The sequence below is a fragment of the Anas acuta genome, chromosome 8 (assembly GCF_963932015.1).
Source record: "Anas acuta chromosome 8, bAnaAcu1.1, whole genome shotgun sequence".
Taxonomy (NCBI): domain Eukaryota; kingdom Metazoa; phylum Chordata; class Aves; order Anseriformes; family Anatidae; genus Anas; species Anas acuta.
Genome location: NC_088986.1, coordinates 22,983,957 through 23,006,462, shown reverse-complemented (window position 1 = coordinate 23,006,462; position 22,506 = coordinate 22,983,957). Strand labels below are relative to the sequence as shown.

Genomic DNA, 22,506 nt, shown 5'->3' with positions numbered 1-22,506 from the left:
GTGCTTGAGACAGGCACTTAGAGCTTTAAAGCCTATTTTTAAAGCAGCTCTGCCCCTGAGCAGCACACATAATGGTCCCTAGGGCACCGGCTGTGTTTTAGGCCAGCTTTATCCTCTCCAACCACCAGGCCACCCCCGGCCATTGCTAAAGCAACACGGCCTCAGCTGGGAACGTTCCCTCCTGCTGAGTGTTGTGACCGCAGCTCTTCCCATAAAACATGATTCTGCCTGAAAGAGTGACTTCCCGTGCATCCCACTGCCTTGTAGGGCAGGGACAATCGGATTTGCTTCCTCTGAAGTGTCAGCTGGTGGTTGCAACTGCTCACCACAGCAGGGTGTACCTGGGCTCTACCGTAGAGCTGGTGACCACGGGGCCTGGGCTCCTCTTGGTGCCACCTTGGATGTTCCCTGTCCCAAAAGCTAGGCTCCTGGCCCCAAGAGGGCAACCTTGCTCCCTGTCTGCAAGCGATGGAGGTAGGTAGGTGCCCATGAAGCCCTGCAGAGGGCAATCCAGGCTGCCTTGCTCCGACACCTCCTTGCCTAGAAGGCTGAAGGACACCAGGAAGAAGACATCAGATCTTCAGCAAAGACATGCTGAAGCCTTCCTGTTGCAACTGGGGATGCCACTGTGTTCCTCAGCCAAGAAGCATACGAGTAAGGAAAGTTGAGGACTGGAGATTTGCTGTCTGTTCCTGGATCTGGTTTCAGTGGTCCAATAAAGGGCCTAAAGCAAAATTCATGAAGGACATCTCACCCGTGACAGCTGTTCAGCTGCAGCTGGGTTCCCTCTGGCTTATTCTTCATGCTGCCCCATCACTTTTGTGGGGTGACCCAAGCTCAACAGAAAGGTTGCAGCTGGCTGTCATACAATGACAGAGGCCTCGTTCAGACCTCCCTCTCGGGCTGCACGACACCTGCCCCTTGTCTTCCACCATGCAAACGCAGGACACCACCATCACTAGCTGAATTCTGCTCTTCGGCTGATTTTTCAAGCTTCCCTGGAGATGGAGGATTGGGTGATTTCCCGCCTCCATCCACTGCAAGAGAACTTGAGCAGGGAGGAAACAAACAGGGATATTCTGAGAACAGGCACACCGAGTCATACCAGGATACCAAAAATAGGTGCCCAGGGAGCTGCGGGCTGAACAGACAAGTTTCCAACTACCGTACATCCCAACGAGCTTGGCAGCTAGGGGGAAAAAGAGGCATGGGATGTCCCTGCGGTTTTGAGGACTGGATGCCATCTGATGTGGTGGCAGGTGGTGTAAACACCAGCTTGGATGTATGAAGGAAACATCTGGACCTCGATAAGCAAAACAAGCCCTGCAGGGATGCTAGCTCTGCGTAGGAGCAAGGGGGCAGGTTGCAATCCTGCAAAGCTATCCTGTTATCACAAGTTTTTCTCACAGCGTTTCCCCGGGATGCCCTGAAGCCAGAATGTTTGCAAACTAAATACGCCTCCTTTCCGGCTGCACCTTCCCTGCCTCCTCCTCCTCTCCTTGCCCTCGCCTTCAAAGGGCAGCGTGCCGCATGAGATCATCCTGCCAGGTGCTGGGTGGGCAGCTGGCATCTGTCAGCAACCTGCACGCTTCAGCGAGCTCAGCGATGACATCTCCCTTAGCCAGGAGGAGCTGGAAGAGAGGCGGCTGTTCTTTTGCGAGGGAAGGTTGAGGGGAGAGGCTTCTGGAGGAGGTTAATCATTAAACAGGGGAGCAACAGGTGCCAACTAGTAATGCCAGAACATTGGTTTCTGGGCTGGGCAGGAAACGTCGCTGAGGCTGCAATACTGACTGAAGTTTTATTTTCTTTGTCTTGAGTCTCAATCAACTTTTACGTTCCAGAAGTAAATAGAGAGGGCATGTAAGCAAACAGACAGGACCATCTTTTCCACCCACCACTCGCCGATGGGGTATGAAACATCAGATAAGCTGTGCTTGACCACTGACTGGATTCCCTCGTGCTGTGCTTAGGGAAAACTGCCCTTGTTTTCCTAGCACTCTATACACAAGTGACATCACTCATGCCTGCAGTGTGGTAGGGACTTGCAGAAGCCAAGCAGGGGCTGCTGTGACTACTGTCACGGAGCAAAGGGGTGACTGAATCCAGCGTTTGACTCCACCAGCTCAGCACTCCCAACACGCGGTCTCTACACCCCGTCCATGCTGCCACCACCACTGCCAGCCTTCAGGTGGCCACAGGAAGATGAGGGCTGCTCAGTCGCCACAGCGTGGCTGTGAACATGGGTTTGAGCATACCGAAAGAGAGGCAGCATCAAGAACCTCCACAAGTGTCAAGAAAGCCATGTTGAAGTCTTTCTTTTGCAACTGGGGATGCTGCCATGGCCCTAAGCCAAGAGGTATGAGTGAGGAGAGCTTAGGACTGGAGCTCTGAAGAGCCAACTCATGGGTTAGATTTGAGGAAAAGGTTTACAACTGTTCTTTACATGAGTTATCACACTAGATTCGGATGAAAATCTCTTAATTTCTGCTAAAACCAACCCCCTGTTCTGCTAAAAATAACTTCTTTCCTCCGAATGCAATACAGACATTCAATCAAATCAGTTGAGGGACTGGACTGAGTCATGTTAACATAACTGGGACTCGGATTTGAGCAGGCACATCCGCACAGGCAGTGATTTTTTGCTAATTCTTTTCAAAATTAACTGTTTACAAGTTTCATTTCAAAATAAGGCTTCATTTCAAAACACACAGCAGTTATTTCAAATCAAACAAATGAAAACGAAACAAATAAGAGCAAAACAAAACACTTCATAGGGGGATGACCAAAACACCTTGGTAAAACTGACTACTTCCATCTGGAAAGAGGAGCGAGGGAAGATGTTTTTCCAAATTTTCAGTGAATTACTAAACCAGACATTTACACAGTCCCAGGGAAAACCCTGCTGCTTTTTCAAACAAGCTCTGATGTTTGTCCAGGCCATCTCCTGGGAGTCGGAAAGTCTGCATGAGGAAATGCAAACCTGGGGAGCTCCGCAGTGCTAACATGGAAAGCAGTTGGAGGGCTGCGTTTTTCCATTACCTCTGGTCTGGAGTGAGGACAAGCCATGTTTTCCAAACACGCGCGGGAGCCAGGAATAGAAGCTCGGCTCTCGGAAGACAAAAAGAAGACAAAAAGCAATTGAGCGGAGATGGTAGGCAGCCACCCAGCTCAGTTGCATTGATGGGGCAGAAGCAGCCCTTGGCTGAGCCCCAGGACCGTGCCTGGCCATTGCGTCCCTGCCTTCTTGGCAAGTCCAGCAGCCCCAGCACGAAAGGACAGGGAATTGCCTTGGGTGTGGGATGCTGTTCCCCAGTCCGCTTTCCTTTGTGGCTTTTCCACCCTTCCCCTGGACAGAGCCCAGAAACCATTTGCTGAGTAAACACAGGAAGGAGACTCCTGCAGAGGAGCCTTGACACGGAGCCACAGGGTTTCTAGCAGCGCAGCAGGTTCATGACCTGCCAAAGAGAAACAGCTCCAGGCAGCAGAGGCTGCCCCACTGGCCGCGAGGGCAGGGCACGGTGGCTCAGCAGCTGGCCGTGCATGAGCGTGCCCTGTCCCCCAGGAGCAGTGACAGGCACTCGGCACGTGCTCGCCCAAGCCTGTGGTCTCCTGGGCTGCAGCACAGCGTGGCCACTACTGTGACAGGCATTTACAATCTGGCTTGCTGTCCACAAGCTGCAGGGGAGATTCTTTTTGCTTTTCTAAGTGGCGTAACGCTGTGAACTCCAAAAGACATTGCACTGGGATATCCCTCTGTAGTAGCGTAGGGGTTTGGCAACTCCTTCCTCCGAAGATTTGTCTCTCAGCCACAGTATTCAATTTCGCCATGGGTACTCCACCACCGGGGCCTGCACGCCTGCAGTCCCCACCATGTTCCTGCTTCTGGCCATGGATCACGGATGCTCAGAGGGGGTACCCTGAGCTGCATGGCCCTGGGATGGGCAGAGAGCCCTGCAGCTGTGGGACTCTGCATGGACCCACAGAGCTGTAAGGGGTGGGAGGGCGAGCTGGGAGCCACACTCGCTGCTCCATACAAAACTAGCTTGGGAGGTGGTGAGCATCCCATTAAATGGACAGACATCAGGTTTAAACGGAAAACAAGGACTCTGCATTTTTGTTCTCCATACACTAGGTAAATAACCAGGGGAATTGTCACAGCTGGGTGGATAGGCTCAGAAAACAGCAGATTCACACGGCAGAAATCCCTCACAAACTGCTCAACCCAAAGAAGCACAAGACACCACAGCGCTGGCAAGTAGGGCAGGACTGTAAGGATCTTGGAGCCTACATGGCTTGTCCACCATTACACAAGGCTGAACAGAAAGGTAAATACTTTGGGAAAAGATCTGGTCAAAGGTGGCCAGAGCACCCAGACCACGATGCTGCCCTGGGCCGCACAGTGCACCAATGCCTGCCGCCTCCGCAGCAGCACTAGAGGAGGAAATCCCCTCTTGCAACATGCATGTGACCCTGGGGTTTGCGCAAGGCAGGGTACGGGAGGGCGTTCAGGCAGCTTGCACAGCCCTGGCTCCAGCGTTTCCCGATGCTGACTTTGCTGGTAAAGCGGCTGTTCTTCAAATGCACGGAGGAAATCAAATCAGTGCCTGATGATGCAATGTGGAGGAAGTCAGCAGGGGGGAACTTTCAAACAACATCCACGCGCTAAGCTATGAGAATACAATCAGCACAGGCATCCCTTGTGCAATGGCAGTGGGGAGTAAGGGCAGGTCAGATAGCACAGGGCTCAGGATGTCACCGAGCAGCTCAGCTCTGCCCACGGGGAGCTACTGAGGAAGGCAGGAACTGCATCGCCCACCAGGCCACTCGCCCCAAGGGGCTGGTGCCTTGTAGCACACTTCCACCACCGAGCAATGAGGTTTTCAGAGCCAGGTCTCTCGGCTGGCTGTCCCAGAGTAGGCACGTGGCTCCGAGCTGGGCAAGCTGCAGCAGCAGGGCCATAGTTTCATTTCACTGCTGAGGGCAGAAACGGAGGGAGGCAAGCTGCCAGATGCTGATGCAACACGTGGTGCTGCTTTGTAAGGCTTTCTGAAGGATTAGGAGGAGGAGGATTTCAGTGGCTGGGGGCGGGTGATGTAAGCCTGCCAGCCCTGGGCTGGGAAGCATCACACCAGTGTGTCACTGCTCTCAGTAGGATTTCTTCTTTCGCATTTCAGTGAGCTGGGATCTCTGCCAGAGAAGGAGTAGGATGGATGAGTAAACAAACAGCACTTCACTTTCTTTAAGCAGTGTGGAAGGAAAGTGAAAGAGCTGAATGAGATAACAACTGCTCTTTTTCCCTTGCTCCTCTCCCTTGGCTCCTTGCTGCTGTGTGCTCAGGGTGCAGCACTGTCCCTGGGAATGACTCCACACACCCTGCAGCATGCCCAAGTGCCCTGTGATTTCACATGAGAACCATGTCCTAGCCTTCTCTATACAACCTCCCACATTGCTAGAAGGCCCATTGCTCCATGCTCGGCCCACGCAAGGAGTGTCTCAATTTCGCACAGAAGAGCCAAGTTCTGCTGTCACACAGACAGCATGTTAAAGAGAGAAGCCAAAAGAAATGGGGTGGCTGTAACTGAAATAAACCCATCCAAATTAATGCCCTGACCACTCTGCTAACAGAAACCCCAGCAGCTCCAGCAGTGGATATGGACCGAGCTGATGCAACCTAGGTTAAATGCCCACTGGGGCCAAGATGAACCCTTTTGTACAGTGAGACCCCATGCTTGATTCACATCACTGTACTATGCGAGGGGCAGGTATAGAAGAGCAAACACAGGCTCTCAAGCCTGGACACAAAAGCAGGAGTGTTACTGAAGGGCAGGGGTAGCGTTCAAACAGTCTGGAGGGAAGATTTAAAATAATGAGTTGCCATTCAGAAAGGATAGCAGGCAGGTTTATCCTTTGCCTAAGCAGGAATGATCTGCTATAGAAATACAGCGAGGAACAGTCTGGCAGAAGAGCACCTGGGAGGTACAGTGTGCTGGGACCAGGCTGGAGATGAGACTTACTGGAAAAGTCAGGCATCTTGTTGTCCATGAGAGCTGAACTGAGGCTTGAAGACCCGAGTTTACCTGCCTGTTCTGCTCTGCTCCAGGAGCTACACTTGCAAGGTCCAATCCCAAATGTTGTCTTTCCAGGAAGGGCATGAATCAGTCACACGAAATCCCCAGGAAAACTGGGGTATTTGGGGGTGTAGAAAAAATCTCCTAGGAGTCCTTGTGTCCTCTGGACAGATTGCTTGTCTGTAAATGTCTGATGCCAAGAGAAAGAACTGACCTGTTCTCTGTGCCCACATGAAAGAGATTATCTGCTTAATCTGTGAGCCCATGGGAGACCGAGGAGAAACTCCTCATTTTTAATGACATCTGCAGCCCTGGAAGAGAGGGCCTCTTTGGGGTCTTTAGGAACAGTGATCTGAACACCTTTCGTGTGCCGTGCAAGTACTCCTGCTCCTGCATGGGATGAGGAGGGGGGCAGAGGATCTCCTCAGGGGTCTTGCTGAAGGAGTGAACCAGCACCAGAAACTTTCAAAACTAACTCACCCACCTGTCTGCAAAAGAATTGAGTCAAACAGACTTTCCAAGGACAGTGCAGAAGCACAATGATATTCTAGTTAAACCAAGGCCCCTGGTATTCACTGCATGAGGAGAATGCAGACGAAAGCCCAGCCACTTCCCTCTTCGGGCTCTTTAGAAGAGCAAGTGCCACAGTCAGAACTTCTCCACCCGTCCCTTTCATGCTGTTCCTGCTAACACTCGTGCTCCCACACTGCAGCTCTCCTACAGCCAGAGGATGCAGAGTGGGCTGAAGCTGTGCTGCCTGTTCCCAGCCAGGTGGCTGTGGCCAAGAAATTGGGGAGGACTCTTTTATAGCTTTTTGGACTAGGCAAATCACCGCTTCACTGCAGGTTTCCAGATGCAGCAGTATCTCCCTGCCAGCAGTCCTGTGTGTGTTTTGCTTTGACTGAAGGACTCGGGCTGAGGGAGTGTTGCAGCAGGAAACCCAAACTATGACCTCCCCCAAGCCTCCTCAATCAGCGCCGATGGCCCAGACACCCCCAGCTCTGGGCAAGCACATCCAAGGGCCTGAAGCAGGGCTTCCTGTGCGGCGCATCGCCGCGCTTGGACTGCCAGCCCCAGCCCACTTCTAACCGCTGGCACGCCCTGAAGCGTGTTCAGAGATAATTAATACTGCTCTGTGGTTTCTCTGTGCCTTGCTCTCTTTCATCAGGTCCTTTATGACAGTTGAGCCTTGTTGCAGTGTAACAGCATCCAAACCACACAGTGCTGCCACTGTCTTGGTGCTACTTTCTTTGGTGAGAAGCCTGCCTCTTACAGCTGCTGACAGCTTGCAGCTTGGCTACTTTTCCGCTTGAAGTTTACAGGCATTGCCCCTGAAGGAAAGAAAAGAGCTAACTAGAGAACAAGGAAAAGAAAGTGGCTAAATATAACTCCACCAACAGATCGTGTTTGACACATACTTCTTCACAGGAAAGAAGAACAGAGTGAGCATAAAGTGGGGCCACCACTTTTCCATTTTTCATTTGAACGGAAATTTGTCAGTTACAGGCCCAACTCTCTCCTCCTCTTCCTAAAGCACATCTTTTATCTTGCTGCCAGAGGCTATTTGTGGATACTGCTGAGCTCCCAGATAGCACACTTCTCTCACTGAGAGCTGTGAGTCCCTGCCAAGTGTCTCCGAAAGCTCTCACGTCACTCCTGCACAGCCACTGCCACCGCTGCTCTCGACAGGGAGCATCAGACCAAGCTGGTGAGGTGAGGAAAGGTGAAAGCAAAAGGCTGCCAGCCTGGAGGAAGGCTTTGCAGACCAGATGCTAATGAGAAGAGTCTCCTAGCTGAAGGGTTTCCAGTCTGCCACAGCACACAACGCACAACAGCATCGCATTCCTGAAAATTACGGGTTTGAGCTGAACTTACAGGGGAAGAAAAGATTCTAGAAAAGGCACACCACAGCTAAGATTTGTAGTATTCCTCAGATTAGTCCTACCGTACTCTTTAAAATTTGTCAAAGATATCAAGAGCAGGTCTAATTTTCAGATAAGCTTCTAAGTTGTCAACCACAACATTCAAAAGCACCTATGCAGAAACCAAGAACCATATGAGTAAGCCCAAGGAGCACAGGAATCCAGCTGACCACGGCCCTGCGTACAGCACGATTCTTTCTAAAGCAATTCATACACCACCACGAGTCCAAAAATTCCTGAAGCTGGCACACAGATCTGGCTGCACACATAACAGAGACCATGGACTTTTTCACCTCATGGACATGGTGAGAGCCCTGCTGGGAAATGCCATGGAAAGGGGCTGCCTGTGCCTCACCCGAGTTTATTGCGGTAGCCCTGTCAGCTGCATCAAGGGACACCACTGATGTCCACCAGTGGTTGCCCCGGTGGCAGATCTGGCTTTTGCAATGCTAAAATACTCACAGATGGAAAATACAAAATGGAAAAACATTTGTAAGGGAAGGCAGAGGAAAGATGGCACATGGAAAGGAAGAAGAGGGTAGAGGAATGCGTCACTTGTGGTGTTTACATATGACAACACCATCCTACATGGCTGCTGATTAAGGAAGACAAAGAGGAAGTGAGCATTAACTCTGAGGTGACACTGTGGAGATGGAAAGTGAAGGAGGCTATGAGAGAATGTCTGGGGTAGGAGCAGAGGGGTCAGCCCAGAAGTGCAGCCCTGCCTCGTGCTCATTCCTGGCATCAGCAAAGAAAACTAACGTGGAGAGTGAAAACAGGGGATAGGCGAAATGCTTGAAGCTGGGAGACTGCAACGGCTTCTTCCCAGCTGCAGATAAAAGCAGTTTGTCTAAGGCCACCCACAATTCTCTCCCCTCTCCCTTTTCCACCTTCTGGGTACACTGCGCACATCGCATATTTTGTGATACATTCAGCTGTCTGCAGGTGGAAGGAGAGAGTACAGAAGGGAGCCCTCTGGAGAGGAAGAAAGCTGGGTTTGGCCGAGGATTCCTACTCCTCAGCAACAACTGTGGAGGAAAGGAGAAGAGCAGATATTTATTTTGGACCAGTGAAAAGTGGCCTAGTGGTTAGTCATGAGATCAACCACTGGAAGACCTAAGTGTAAGGCTCTGTCTTGGTTTCAGTTAGAACAGAATTAATTTTCTTCCTAGTAGCTGGTGGAATACTGTGTTTTGGCTTAGGATGAGAAGAGTGCTGATAACACCCCGATGCTTTAATTGTTGCAGAGCAGTGCTTATACCAAGCCAAGGACATCTCAGCCTTTTGCTCTGTCCTGCCAACAGGCAGGCTGGGGGTGCAGTAAGAGCTGGGAGGGGACAGACCCAGGACAGGTGACCCAAACTAGCCAAAGGGGTATTCCATACCATCTGACGTCATGCTAAACAATATATAGGGGTGGTTAGCCGGGGGAGGGGGCCGGGCTGCTCGGGGTGAGGCTGGGCATCGGTCAGCGGGTGGTGAGCAATTGCATTGTGCATCACTTGTTTGTACATACTATTATTACTTACCTATTATCACCATTGTATTATTATTATTATTGTTATTATTATTTTTGTTATTATTATTTTCCTGTCTCATTAAACTGTCTTTATCTCAACTCATGGGCTTCACTTTCCATTTCTCTCCCCCGTCCCAGAGAAGGAGGGGGGAGGGTGAGCGAACGGCTGCGTGGTGTTTAGCTGCCGGCCGGGTTAAACCACGACAGGCTCTGCTCTAGTCCTTGTGCAGAAGGACTGAGGAATAGCCCAGGCTCTGGTTGGGGCACACAGGCACACACTACACCATGTGGCACTGGCAGGCGGTGAGGCCAGTGGCCGGGGAGCTGGCCAAAGCCCAGCCAGCCCTGCTGCTGGAGGGGACATGCCTGCAGCCTCAGACCCACTGCAGCTCCGTGGGAAGATGTGAGAGCAGTGCCGGTACTGTGCATCGGAAGAAACACCCTTTGGTCTCGGCCCAAAGGCTCCGGATGGGAACACGGAGTCACAGCCTCTTTTTAAACCAGAACCAGAAGCCTCTGTTGTGCAATGAAAATGTCCTGATGCATTTCCACAGACACAACATCCATTCCTCGGAGTTATGAGAGGCTACTGGGGGTGTAAGGTTGTAATTGGACTCAGCCCCTTTTACCAGCCCTCTTGTTCCAACGGGTCTGCTGGGAGAAGGGCATGCTCCCAGTTACCTGATGGTACTGGGGTGTCTCCAGCTTTCCTGCAGGAGCTGCTGGCTTAGCTGGATTACAGCTCCAGTCACAGCACCAACCATGCAAAGGACAATTTTCCATCTAAGACTCCATTAATTATACAGCCATTGCTTCACTCACCGCTGCAATCAGTTACTGCTGCTGTCAACAATCAATCGTACCGCTCGCCAGCCTTGCAGCCATTGGCCAAATGAAACGTAATGGACAGAAACTGAAGGCAGACAGCACCCAAGACAAAAATTTAACACAGAGAGAGAATAGGTAAGAACATCACAAATTTGGCACAGCCTCCAGTTGTGCTGGGGCTCCTCCCAGGCCCCGGAGGAGTCCCCATGCTGTCATCGTCATCCTTGGCAGGCTCAGCACAGTGAGCATCAGGCGCACCACTGCTTTGATGAAAGTGTGAGGCAAAACCAGAGGACTGGCCCACTCACCTGGGAGGTGGCTGTGACATAGGGAGACAACTGGGAGTATCTAGGGAGGGAGAATTTGCTCAGTTAAAAACTTGTCTTGGCAAAGAACTGGGTCTTGAGAAAGCCTGTAGTATGACATGCTCGAGGCTTTTCTATTAACTGTCTCTGTGCTCGTAAAACCAGCCCAGGCATTTGGCTGGCCCTGGAGCAAAAAGTGCTGCTTGTCAGCTCGTCACCCCCAGCCCCCCTATCGGAGCATCTGCTCGCAGCCAGCTGGGCTGGATTTCCAAGCAGCTGTGAACACGTGGCCTGGGTCTGAAGCTTCCCATTGAGCCCCTGGGGTGCACAGCCTCCTGCAGCCTGGTGAAAGGTTCTCTCACATCCTTGGAAAGACGTGGCATCTGGAAACGTGCCAGCCTTCCCGCAAGCACCCATAAAGAGAGGCTGCACCAGATGGTAAAGATGGGGCAACTTATCCTGCCATTGAAAACAAGTCAGTCAGGACTCAGAAAACTTACCCTGGGGCTAAGCAAACTGCATAGGTACGCTGGGTGGTGACACACGTGGTGATAGAAACTGCATGGTTTGTGACTGCTGAGGCTTTAGAAAGCATCTCCCCAGGACTGAGCTGGAAAGCACAGCCCAGCGTTTGAGTGAGAGGAGCTTGGACAAACACTCAAACCGTGATCGTGATCGTCATCTGGTGTCGAGCTGGTTTACGGAAAGCTCGTGTCTAAACACAGGGCGGTAAGTCTGCAAGTCCTGCTCTGCACCTGGCCCAAGAAATTAGCACGGCCCCGGGGCCTGTACTTAGGCAGAGGAAGTGAGGTTAGGACTGCAGAGCAGCTGTGAAATTCCTGCTTAGAAATTAATTAATCTAAAGCTAACTAGTTGCGCTTTAATCACCTTGACAGATAGTTTGTATTAAAAAGCTTACAAAGAGTCAAATTCCTGCACCCACAAATTCCAAAACAATTTAAATGCCAGGGTTGAGCTTCGTGCATTTCCAATCAGGGAAAGGGTGCAAGGGAGGAAAGGCAGGCAGGAATCGCGTCTTGTTTCGTTGTATGAATCATGGCTGTTTGTACAGTGAACTTGTTTCCATCCCATCCTAACAAGCTGTTAGGACAGAGAAAGGAAAGAAAAGGAAGGACCAGACCAGCATACAGTGGGCACCCTGTCAGTAAATACACCCGTTGCATTCCTATTCCGAGACCCAGGGCTACTTTTGAGAAGTGATGGGAAATAAGGAAGAAACATATCCTCTGCACTGCTGGCTTTAGGCTGAGTTTGTTTCTTAACCGGGGGCAATATAGCTAAACACTGGCCGAAACAAAAACCGTGGGGATCTACAGAGGAAACGCAGTTGAGACTCAGCCATAAATATTCTCCAAAAATAAATAGAACACCTTAATTTAAACAGTCCTGTCACCACACCCAGGCCAGGCTGAGGCTGCAGGGAACTGCAGAACAAAATGTCCTCGCTTGCCAGTGCCTGCCCAGGCTCCCCCGGCCCCGCAGCATCACGGATCCCGGCACGGAACTGCAGCACCGCCACGCAGCAGGCAATGCATTTACAGATAGCGTGATGGCAGGAAGGATTTACAGCCCCTTCAGCGCTTCTACTTAACTGTGAACACACAAGCCACCGTATGCATGCTCAGTATGTAATTCATGCAAATATAACACGAGCTGGACTCCACCTCCACTGAGTGAAATGCCTGTTCGATGTCCGGACCCAGCTCCAGCCCCTTCTTGAAGCTGATCCTTTCCATTTTAACACCCTTTTCTCTAAGTAACCAGCAAATTCTGGGTGCTAAGACTGACAATTTTCTGCCCCTGGGCTCTATCTCAGGTAGCAAAGCAAAAAAACAAACATGCAAACAAAAAGTAGGGTTATTCTACAGGATTAAAAAAAAAAAATGTTGCTCAAATTGTTGTTGGTAGATCTTCTTTTCCTGTCTTGGGCCACTTTCTAGTTTTGTTGTGTTTAATGTACACCTTTTCAGACCCTCGCTGCCTACATAGTATATGGCATGTCACAGGAAGTCTCATTTGCATGCTTTAAAATTGATTGTTCAGGGCTTTTTATCTGGTCAAAGCCAGGAGTGGCAAGCTTAATGCCTGCTGCTGCAGGGTCAGAGTCACAGGTCAATGTTGTTTTGGGGCCAAAATGGGGTTCCTAAACCAGCCCTGCAGTGCTGGTGGTGTGTATTTGTCATCCTGGTGCTGCTGCCTTTCGGGGTGACTGCATGATTCTGCATGCTCCCAGAGGAGTAGCTGGATCCTCCATGGCTCTGGCAGGCATGGCTTCAATGAACCATTTCTTTGAAGAAGGGAGCTGGTGCAAAGAGAGCCATTGCTCTTCCCTTGTATCACTGCAGGGTTGGGAACGGAAAAATACACACAGGGTAGAGGTTAATGGTTCTCCCCATACACGCCAAGTCCTTAATTGCCTTTTTTAGGAGTTTGTGGAAAGTACCCTATTTCCTTGACGTCAGCCATGTGGAGTCACCACCAAGACAGGCAGAAAATATGTACCATCTGGGGGTGGTGGGCCACAGGAAAATCACATTGAGGCTTTCTGGGGTTTTCCTCAAAGGCATGCCCACGCCTTGCCCTGAAGCTGTCCCAGAGTGTGCCCTGATGGCAAACGACCCTGCAACGTCCAGCTGCAAGCACACATCTTGCTGCTGCCTCCACTGCTGCCCTTCCACATTGGGCTTTGCTCTGAGTAGCTCCCTGGCACCTTTCCTCTGAGAAAGTCCGAGTTGGGCTGCAATCCAGAAGAGCCGGGGTGCTTGGGCTGGCGATGGAGATGTCCTGAAGAGAGGCAACAGCTGGCACTGTCCCAGCGGCTGCCTGGATGTGGCACAAGCAAGCTTCCCCATTCCTCAAGTGGAGGCTCCTCTGCAGGTTGGAATGAGGACTGGGAAGAGCAGAATGCTGAAGTGCATGAAGTTCATTTTCTATGCACTCCATCCATTGCAGAATTAGTGAGTGCAGCACAGCTGTCACAGATCTCTAAGTGACAGCTCCTTGGGTATCCAAGTTATTTTTTAAATAAACATCAATGAAGAACACATTCATATCAGAAGAAAAGTCAAAAGATTATGTACAGTGTAAAAATATAAACTACTTCCAATGTTGACAGTTAAATCAATCATTTTAGGAAGACTCTGAAAATCAGCCAGCTCATTTCAAACTGCAATGTGGAAGAAATTTGAAAAATGTGGACTATTTTCGTACTCTGCCCTTCTGCTCAATTCATTAGTTTGGAAGTCAAAGCTGTTGTTTGCATGCAAGCGTTTCCACTTGCCACCGAGACCATACTTGTGGCTCCACAGTACTGCTCGCTTGCAGTCATGTGTTTAAGTGTGTGTAGTTTCACTTTTACCGCATGAATCATGTCCTCAGGGAACTGCAGAAATGCCCTTCCGTCATCGCTGCTCAGATCTGTGGTGTCAAAATGAGAAACGGGTTTAGTCTGGTGCCAGCTTCTCAGCCCCGCAAAGCACCAGTACCTCCAGAGACGGGAGCAGATTGCATGTAGCCATCTTGGCACCTCATCCCTTCAGTTTATGCTTGCTGAAAAGTTTGTAAACTTGACTCGCACAAAAGTCTGATGTGCATTTTGGAACCCTTACAGCTTATTACCGGAGTTTCATTTTGGTCATTTTGGGCTGGGAGCCAAATGAAAGTCCTCTGCGCCTCAGTTTCATGAGGAAACACTCACTCATTGCCTCTTAGTCCCGGATTAGTGATGAAACACACCATGGCTCCTCCTCTCAGCTTTATTAGCATGGGGAAACCTCCAGCATAAAACTGTCTCCATGCTCCGTCCTGGTAATGAGATCAGGAATTCTGTCAGTGCCTTTTCTGACCTTGGTGCTGTTTGCATCCTTGTCTCTGGCTGTCCGAAGATAAGCATCATGGAAGCACCAAACTTGCTGGAGAATGGAAATATTCCACAGCAAAGGAGATGTCCGTGTTGCAAAGTGGCTTTATATACTTCAATATTTGGTTTGATTGCGCTCTCAGTAGTCACCTGTTTGCTCCTTCATAAACAGGTAAGGATAAATTCCTGACTCTGGACTATACAACATGCATATACTCCTAATGGTTAATACTGCTGTGTTTATAACATCATCTAACTGTAAACTAGTCATTCTTTCTCTCTTGGAGACTGCTAACTCTTTTGCTTTCCAAGTTGTATCTGATAACATTTGACCCAGTTCCTTGGGAAATCATCTTCAGCATTTTGCTTCTATTTCCATAAGCTTCAAAAACCCAAGTTTTTATTTCATTCTCTTTTATGTCCTCTCCTGCATCAATGATGTATGCTTTCCTAATATGATGTGGACTGATGATGCTCTGTCAGGACAAGAGGCTGAGGAGTCTTGGTCTTTGACCAGGCACAAAGCCTTTTCACTCTACTTTGCCAAGTGCTAATAGAGTCTTATCATGTTGTCTTCTGGATTTCATTAGCTAATTTCATTTTTTGTTTTGTTTTGTTTTTCCCTTTTCTCTATCTGCATGTGCTGTAACAAAAAAAAAAAAAAAAAAAAAAAAAAAGGGAGAGCCAAGTCATTAGAGTGCTGAAGTCCAGCTTTTTACTTGCTGCTTTCCAAACTGAATTAGTTTCTGGGAATATCCAAGGCTTGTATTTAATATCCCACTGTGATGTAGCTCCCTCCAATTTCAGTCCCGGGGAGAAAATGGGCAAGGAAAAAGTCCCCTTCTGTTAGGAGGCAGGATGGCTTGTTCTCATGGTCTTGAGAATCATCTAACCTTGGGATACAATGACTCCAGGGACCCTTCAGAGAACTGACTCTGCAAAGCACTGATTGCTTTTATAAAATATGAAATCTGCTCAATTTCCATAAGAGAGAAATCTGCTCTGCACCTTACAGCACTATCTAGCAGACAATTTAAAAAAAAAAAGAAAAAAAAGAAAAAAAATGTTTGGGTACTTTTAGCTTCCCTCCTACAGCCTTCCCTATCTATTTCAGAGCTGTGAGTAGCAGGTTCATGACCTGCAGTCACAACTGCATCCTTCTGATGGCAATGAGCACCCAGACACACACAGCATTTCCCACAGCCCTCTCACACCCTGCTTTATATGATCTTGCAGAAAGACAGTTCCTTTAGCAAGTGAAAGAACTGTCCTTAATCCCATCGGTTTATGTTCATTGGAGAGAGAGAGAGAGGAGCAAGGATCAAAAGCTTTTCCCTGCAAGGAAACGATACCCTCCCCAGCACGCAGGACAGCAACCTCTTAAGGAGTAGAGGAGGTCCTGTTTCAGCAGGGAGCATAAACATTTCAGAGCTCGCAGCCTGCAAGATGCGAGAGGCAATTGGGTGCCTACGCCTGTAACTTGACCTCAAGTCTGCTCTTTTGGGTCCCTGACCAGACAGCAAACAAAATTCCAAAACTGCTCTCTGGGAAGAGCATAACCTTCATAAGCAAACACCGAGCCATGAGTCACAGGAATGTACTGAAATCTTTCACTCCTGTCAGTTTACCACGTGTGCTCCCACAGAGCCACCTCCTTCCCTGGGCTGGAAGGGCATCGGAAAGCTGCCCTGGCTAGGGGACCAGAAAGTCCTGTGCCTGTCACCCTGAGCTAAGCATGGTGTAGCAGTTAAAGAGAGGTAGGCTTAAAGTCAGCAGCTGTCCTCCCCATCCTGCACATAGGTACACTCTCAATGGCATCGCTTCAGCTGTGTGTTTCCCTCTTTCTCCTTGCAACGAAGCCCTCGGGGCACTCCAAGGCAACGGAGCCCTTGCAAGGAGTTTGATGTCAGCATGCCTCCGCTGCTCCCCGAGCACAGTGGGAAAGCAGCGTCTGCACTACAGCATAGGCTGGCCCGCCAAAGCACCAATTCTGGAATAAATGATTTCAAGTTGCAATGCACAATAAGGAATGATTCATGGTTTTTATGAGAGTGAATTAGCACAACGTTGTAAAGCTCCCCACGCATATGGCTTTGAGTCCATATCTGCAGCAATACCATTTGTGAGAGCTGAGTCCAGGCATGAAATGAAAGTCCTGGCTCTTGAGACACGTGCAGACCTCCTCCAGGCACTGGTTGTCTTCTTTATTTTGTTAAAATACCACCAAAGTGGATATGAAGAAGGCTGATCTTTTTTAAACACTTAAAATTTTGTCAGAGAACAACTCTATTTTTCATAACAAACCATTGTTTGCATTTGACAGCAGTGACTGTAATTACAGATTAAAATGTTATTTCCCTTTCTGGGGACTGCTTCTGTGCACTTGAGATGCTAATGCTGCTCACTGACAGATGGAAAAGTCTCAGCAGAAAACACTGACCAAGCCTTGCTTCTTTCCACAGCCACCAGAGACATGCTGGGCACACGGATTTTGTAAGTATGGAGATAACAGAGCTGCTTTCTGGTTTTGTCAGACTTTTGCTGGGACAAAGATAACTGTCTCTCAGTATCATCTCACAGTCCCTATGCCTGCTCTCACCTGCTCCACAGGAAGGTGTAAATTCTGACCACAGAAGTACAGAGCCCATAGGACACTCTGGCCATGACAAACAGATATCCTCAGCTCTGCACCTAGGGCTGCCAGCCAGCAACCCTGTCAACCCTGCCAGAATCAGCCCTTAAAATCAGTGTCACAGGGTCAGACGTGTTGCTACCCGGTGCCGGTAGTCAGGCTCAAGCAAGGGCAGTTCTACAGAAACAGCCCGTGTACCAGCACAGAGCCTCAGGGAGATTTCATCAAATCGGTGAAACACTTTGGCAGGCATTAATCTAACCAGAAAGGCTTCCCCAGACAGAGGCAGTGGCTGCAGGTGCCACTGGGGCTGGGTATCCCCGTTACCTGCTATTGGATCCACCCTGCATCGAGAGCCTGCTGCATGAAGTACTGCAGAAACATGCACCTTGTGCTATGCCCAGTCAAACCTGGCCGTGTGTTCCAGCCAGTGAGCAGATTCCTGTAACCCTCATCATCCTGCAGTTCTGCCCATGAAGTAGCTCTCCTTAGGGACCAGCTCAGACCCAGCCCTCAGAAAGGTTCCCTTTCTCTAGGGTGCTTTGAGCAGCTCACCTGCAATGGCAGGGAGCCCTTGCAAGCCACCCATGGCCCCAGGGTCCTTCAGAGCTTCTCTCAGCAGATTGAGACCCGTTTCTAGCACTTCTGAGTTAGTAAGCTGAAAAAGATCCGTAGTAACAATAACAATCATCATCATCTACAGAAAATGTCAGAAAGGGATTAGGGAACAAGATGTGGCAACAGGAGACAGTAATAGAATGCGCACGTACAGAACAAGGCTGTCTTTAAACACAATTAATCACCATTCCTGTTTTGTCTGTGTTTTCCTCAGTATTGAACTATTCTACATCCACCAACAAAGCTACCATGATCTGGGAGTGGAACTTAAAGCACTGCGATGACTTGGTGCAGCAGAACCGCAAACACCTGATAATCAAGCAGAATGGCAACTACTTCATCTACGCTCAGATCAGCCGCCGAAAGAACGTGACAGAGCTTTTTTCAGTGGAGCTGTACAAAGAGCCAAACATCAGTCTCAACAAGGCCATCGGACCAAAGGCGGGGGATGAAAAGGGCATGGTAAATTTTGGTAGGCCTTTCTACCTGCAGAAGGGAGATACACTCTACTGCGAGGCAAATATCAGTCCTGAAGCTATTAGGATGGGGAATGACACATACTGGGGCTTGTATAAAATATAGCAGGGTTCTGCTCTGGGTCAGCTCCTCCCTTACACCCTCCAGGAAACCTTAGGGCACTTATCGTCATGGATGAAGAGCGTGCAATTTCTCTTTGTATGAAATTCAGTTTGCTCGAGCGCATGCCGTAAGAGGCTGGTACCCTGCAGTGACAGAGTCACTAAAAAAAGGGGGGGGATAGCAAACTTTGGTAATAAGGGATGGCACCTGATCACCACAAAGTGCGAGAGAAAGATGCTTTTGGGATGAGGAGTCTTTGATGCACTGCAGGGTTGCCCCTGAGGTCCTGGAAAGACAAGTCACTATATTCAATCTGTTCCGAGCTGGGGAGGAGCTCTGCTTTGCAGCTGGTTGCATTTCAGAGCTGGGTAGACGTTGGTACCTTGGGTCCCTTCTAATGAAAGGTGCCATGTAAAACTAAGGTATTCTACACGATTCCTGCACAGCCTGCCCATGAATGGTGCATATAGGGTGGGGGGGTGGGGGGTGAGGCAGTTCAGAGACAGTCTGTGATGAAAGGAAAGCTTCTCCACCCCACCTGCAGCTTTGCCCTCTCTGTGCTACTGGCAAGGGAAACACCACGTTGGAGCTTCCTAAGGGGAAATTCCTAAGGGAAACACAGCCCCAGGCAGGCAGAGTTGTGGCACGCTGCACAACACATGCCCAACCAGGCCGGTCCTGCAGTGGGGAGGTGGGAAATATGAGCCAGCAGGGGAGCAGCATGGCCTTCACCTGCTTGGGGAGCTGAGACGCTGCTCGCTTCAAGGCCTTGACTACCTACAGCGCTTGCTGGGATGAACACCAAATCACCTGCACATCACGGGAAGACCTCAAAGCCTTAGCAAGGGCAAAGTGCTCCTGGAAAACCAGTCTGCTGTGGCCACGTGGTGATCCAGCTGCCCCATGGTGTAGTTTTTCTCCCTTGCCTGGGCTCTCCCAGGGGCTAGGTGCTTTGCTTTCCTGCCAATTCCACCTTTGTGTGTGGAACCCCTCTGCCGTGCCTCAGAGAGCATCCCAGCCTTATGGATGGATTTGCACGGGAAAGCAAAGCAACTGAGAAGCTGACTGGAAATAAATAATCACTTCGGGTGCTTGGGGTGGGTTGGGGCAGTTAGTGCTGCTGGTAGCTCTTACAATTTTATATTCTATGTATTTTAATTCTAAAGAACCAAGCGCCAACCTTTCACAGAGATTTCTCCAGTCTCATGTTTTGTTTCGTGCAATCTGTTACTGATGAAAATGTTACTCTTGTTCTTACTTTGCTTGGTTTATTTCCCTCAGTTTAAAATAAAAAAATCTTACAAACCGCAAGTACCTCTCGCTTCTTTGATACGGACCGAGAAGATAACTGACTGACGCATTTCTCTACCCTTCATCTACTTTCACTGAACCTTCTGCTCCGAGCGGCTGGTGGTATGAGCACGGAGTAAGAGTATTTTGAGCTGCACAGTCCCAGGGCAGCATCGGATGGGATCCTGAGCCCTGCACACAGGGGAGCTGCCTGCGGCTCAGCCCCAGGGGAACGGGGAGGAGGGGAGGTCTGTACCAGGGCAGCCCGCACACGTAGGGGCACAAAGGCGGGCAAAGTGACGGGCAGCAGAAGCAAGCAATATGGCTTCAGCATTTGGCAGAAGCTGTCATGTGAAGACACCCCCTCAGTTACTCTGTGAGACACAAAGCAAGTCCAAAAACCCCCCACTGGGGGTGAAAGACTCCTCACTGAAAGTCAAACCAACAAAATCACAAACCCTGCAATACCCCAGCCAGAAAATCTGGCTCCGACACCCAGGCAAGGATAAAAACAGAAGGCAGATGCAGAAATGTCATCTGAAAGATACTGCCTGGAGGCCTCCTTGTTCCATGGGATGTTTTCAACATGCCCATCAGAAGGCTGCTCACAGCAGAGCTGCAGGATGGTCTCAGCATCCCCCTCCCATCAGCGTGTCACTGTTAAGTCTTGTGTCCTTCCCCTGTGCCTCAAAAAGAGTGGGGAAATCTCTGTTCTCTCGTCCTTCTTTGACAAGAAGAGCATGCAGAGGTCCTCACACATTGCTACTCGCATTCAGTGGGGCCAGCATCATGAACGTCATGAAAACAACAGCACTGCCCCAACCCTTCCTCCCCAGCCCACCCTGCCAGGGACCAAAGCGTTCGGATTCCTCAACAATGTAAACATCTCCTTGCCTTGCCCAGTGCCTCAAACTGGAAATCCCGCCCCTCTGAAAATTCCCAGGATTATTAAACCAGTACAGTGTCAAAAAGTCATTTACACGATAAACTTTTTTCTCTGATGACTGAAATTATCACTTCCCACCAGGAAATTATCATTTGCCACCACATTCTCTTTCACTGAGATGTCAGGTTACCGAAAAGTAGCGTACTTCTCTGTAGCATGAATGCCTTTTAATTAAATGTGCTTTCTCATCTACGGGAAGTATGACTTAAAGGACCATGAATGTATCATGAGATTGACTTCATAAGTAACTAGTCACATGCCTTCAGCCTGGAAAAAATGCCTTTTTTTTTCTTTACAGGACTCAGGGAGTTTCTGCTTTCCCAGAAGCTTAGTACGCTGCATAGCCCCGTGCAGGATCAGAGGCACAAAGGCCCTCAAAGTTCAGAGTTCTGTGTCTTCAGAACTAACCAAAATGTGCTTCTATAAATGGAATAATCCAGATTTTAAAAAATAAATACTTGAATACAAAATATCACAAGATATGAGTCAGTTCATCTGTTTAATAAACATCCTCAAGCCACCTAGCATCACCACACTTCAGTATGCTACTCTCTCCATCGTTGATGAAAGTCACATACTTTTTGTTACAGCATGATATAAAAATTTAATTGGGTTAGGAGCAACATGGCCAGCTAGTACAGAGCTGCTAACCTAAAAAAAACAAGTGCTGCTGCAAGACCCTTTGGGCAGACAAGGTCTTAGTGCTGCAGAAGGCCAAATCTCACCTTTGGTGCCCCTTGAACACTTGTGACTTGAATTTCCCCAAAGCCAGTGGGATGCAGGTAGCAAAGTGTCAGAGGCACTTTTGAAAATGGACTTTGTCACCAAAAACTACCTTGGCGCTTTGATATTTTTTACCCCAGGTATTTTTCCTGCAGAAGCCCCCCTGAAACCCACTGGTCCATGTTCTCTAAGTCATGTGAGCACTTGTTAAAATTCCTACCCTGCTACAGGAGCACAAGAGAGCCAGTAGGAAGCACCTCCAGCCCTGTAGCTACTTGAACCAAGTGAATCTCTCTAGATGTGCTTGACTTGCCTTGCTAGAGCCAATTTACTCCCTTTTTGAGGCGTTATTGCAAAAGCAGAACTAGTAAGCAGCACATTTGTTCATTTTACTCCCAATCCAAGAAGAGAAAGAACTGAGCCATGGTGCAGCCCCCCAGAAAGGGCCTGGAGCTCCCTGGGAGACCATTTCTGTGTGCTGTCAGAGCAGGGTGGCAGGGCAGGGCAGAGCTGTTTGCTACTCCATCCCGTTCAAACACAGTTCGACTTCCCCAGGCCCCAGCTTAACTGGAAACAAACTTCCCTTTTCTTACAGCATGTTACAAGTTGCGTTCCTGGTTTGGGGAAATGTTCACCAAAACATGAGCACCCTACTAGAATACGGAGCGACGCATGTCGTAATGCTCTTGCTATACACGTTTGGTGGCTGTGTGCTTTGGAGGAACAGCCATCCACCCAACCAAGGGGGAAAGGAGGCAGCAGGCAGGTTGTGCTCCCTCCTCACAGTGAGTAGCAAGTGTCACACAGCAGAGCAGAAGCACTCAACCCAAAAGACTGTGGCTCCTCTGACCTATATGCAAACAAATAGGATTTCATCCAGAAAAGAAGAAATCTCTGTGGCCGAGCAAAAGAGACTGGACATGTAACTGAGGTTTCTTAAAGCACACTTTTTCAAGCTGTGATTTTTGGATCCACCATAATTTATCAGAAACTAGAAGACAGAAATGTAAGAAGATGATGGAGGGTTAAAGTGGAGCACTAGAAACTGAAGACCACGATGGGGTTTTTGACCTCAAGTAATCTCAAAAATTTAAGAGCTATGACCAGAGGGTCTGCTCTTAGCTGTTTGAATCCAGCATCACAACCTGCAGAAATGGCGGGCAGAGGAGAAACTCAAGATGTGCAAACCCAGTGAG

General features: G+C 49.3%; 1 protein-coding gene and 1 long non-coding RNA gene across 7 annotated transcripts in view; one reads left to right on the top strand and one right to left on the bottom strand.

Moving 5' to 3' along the window:
• Nucleotides 1–22,506, bottom strand: part of LOC137860267 (uncharacterized) — a 132,975-nt gene that overhangs the window by 35,168 nt on the left and 75,301 nt on the right. The gene's annotated exons all lie outside the window — the stretch shown is intronic.
• On the top strand, nucleotides 14,149–19,656 carry LOC137860264 (uncharacterized). The gene is made up of 3 exons (XM_068690318.1): nucleotides 14,149–14,694; nucleotides 16,985–17,015; nucleotides 17,987–19,656. Exons 1-3 carry the CDS (start codon nucleotides 14,458–14,460, stop codon nucleotides 18,352–18,354), a joined length of 636 nt encoding a protein of 211 aa, XP_068546419.1. The 5' UTR covers nucleotides 14,149–14,457; the 3' UTR covers nucleotides 18,355–19,656.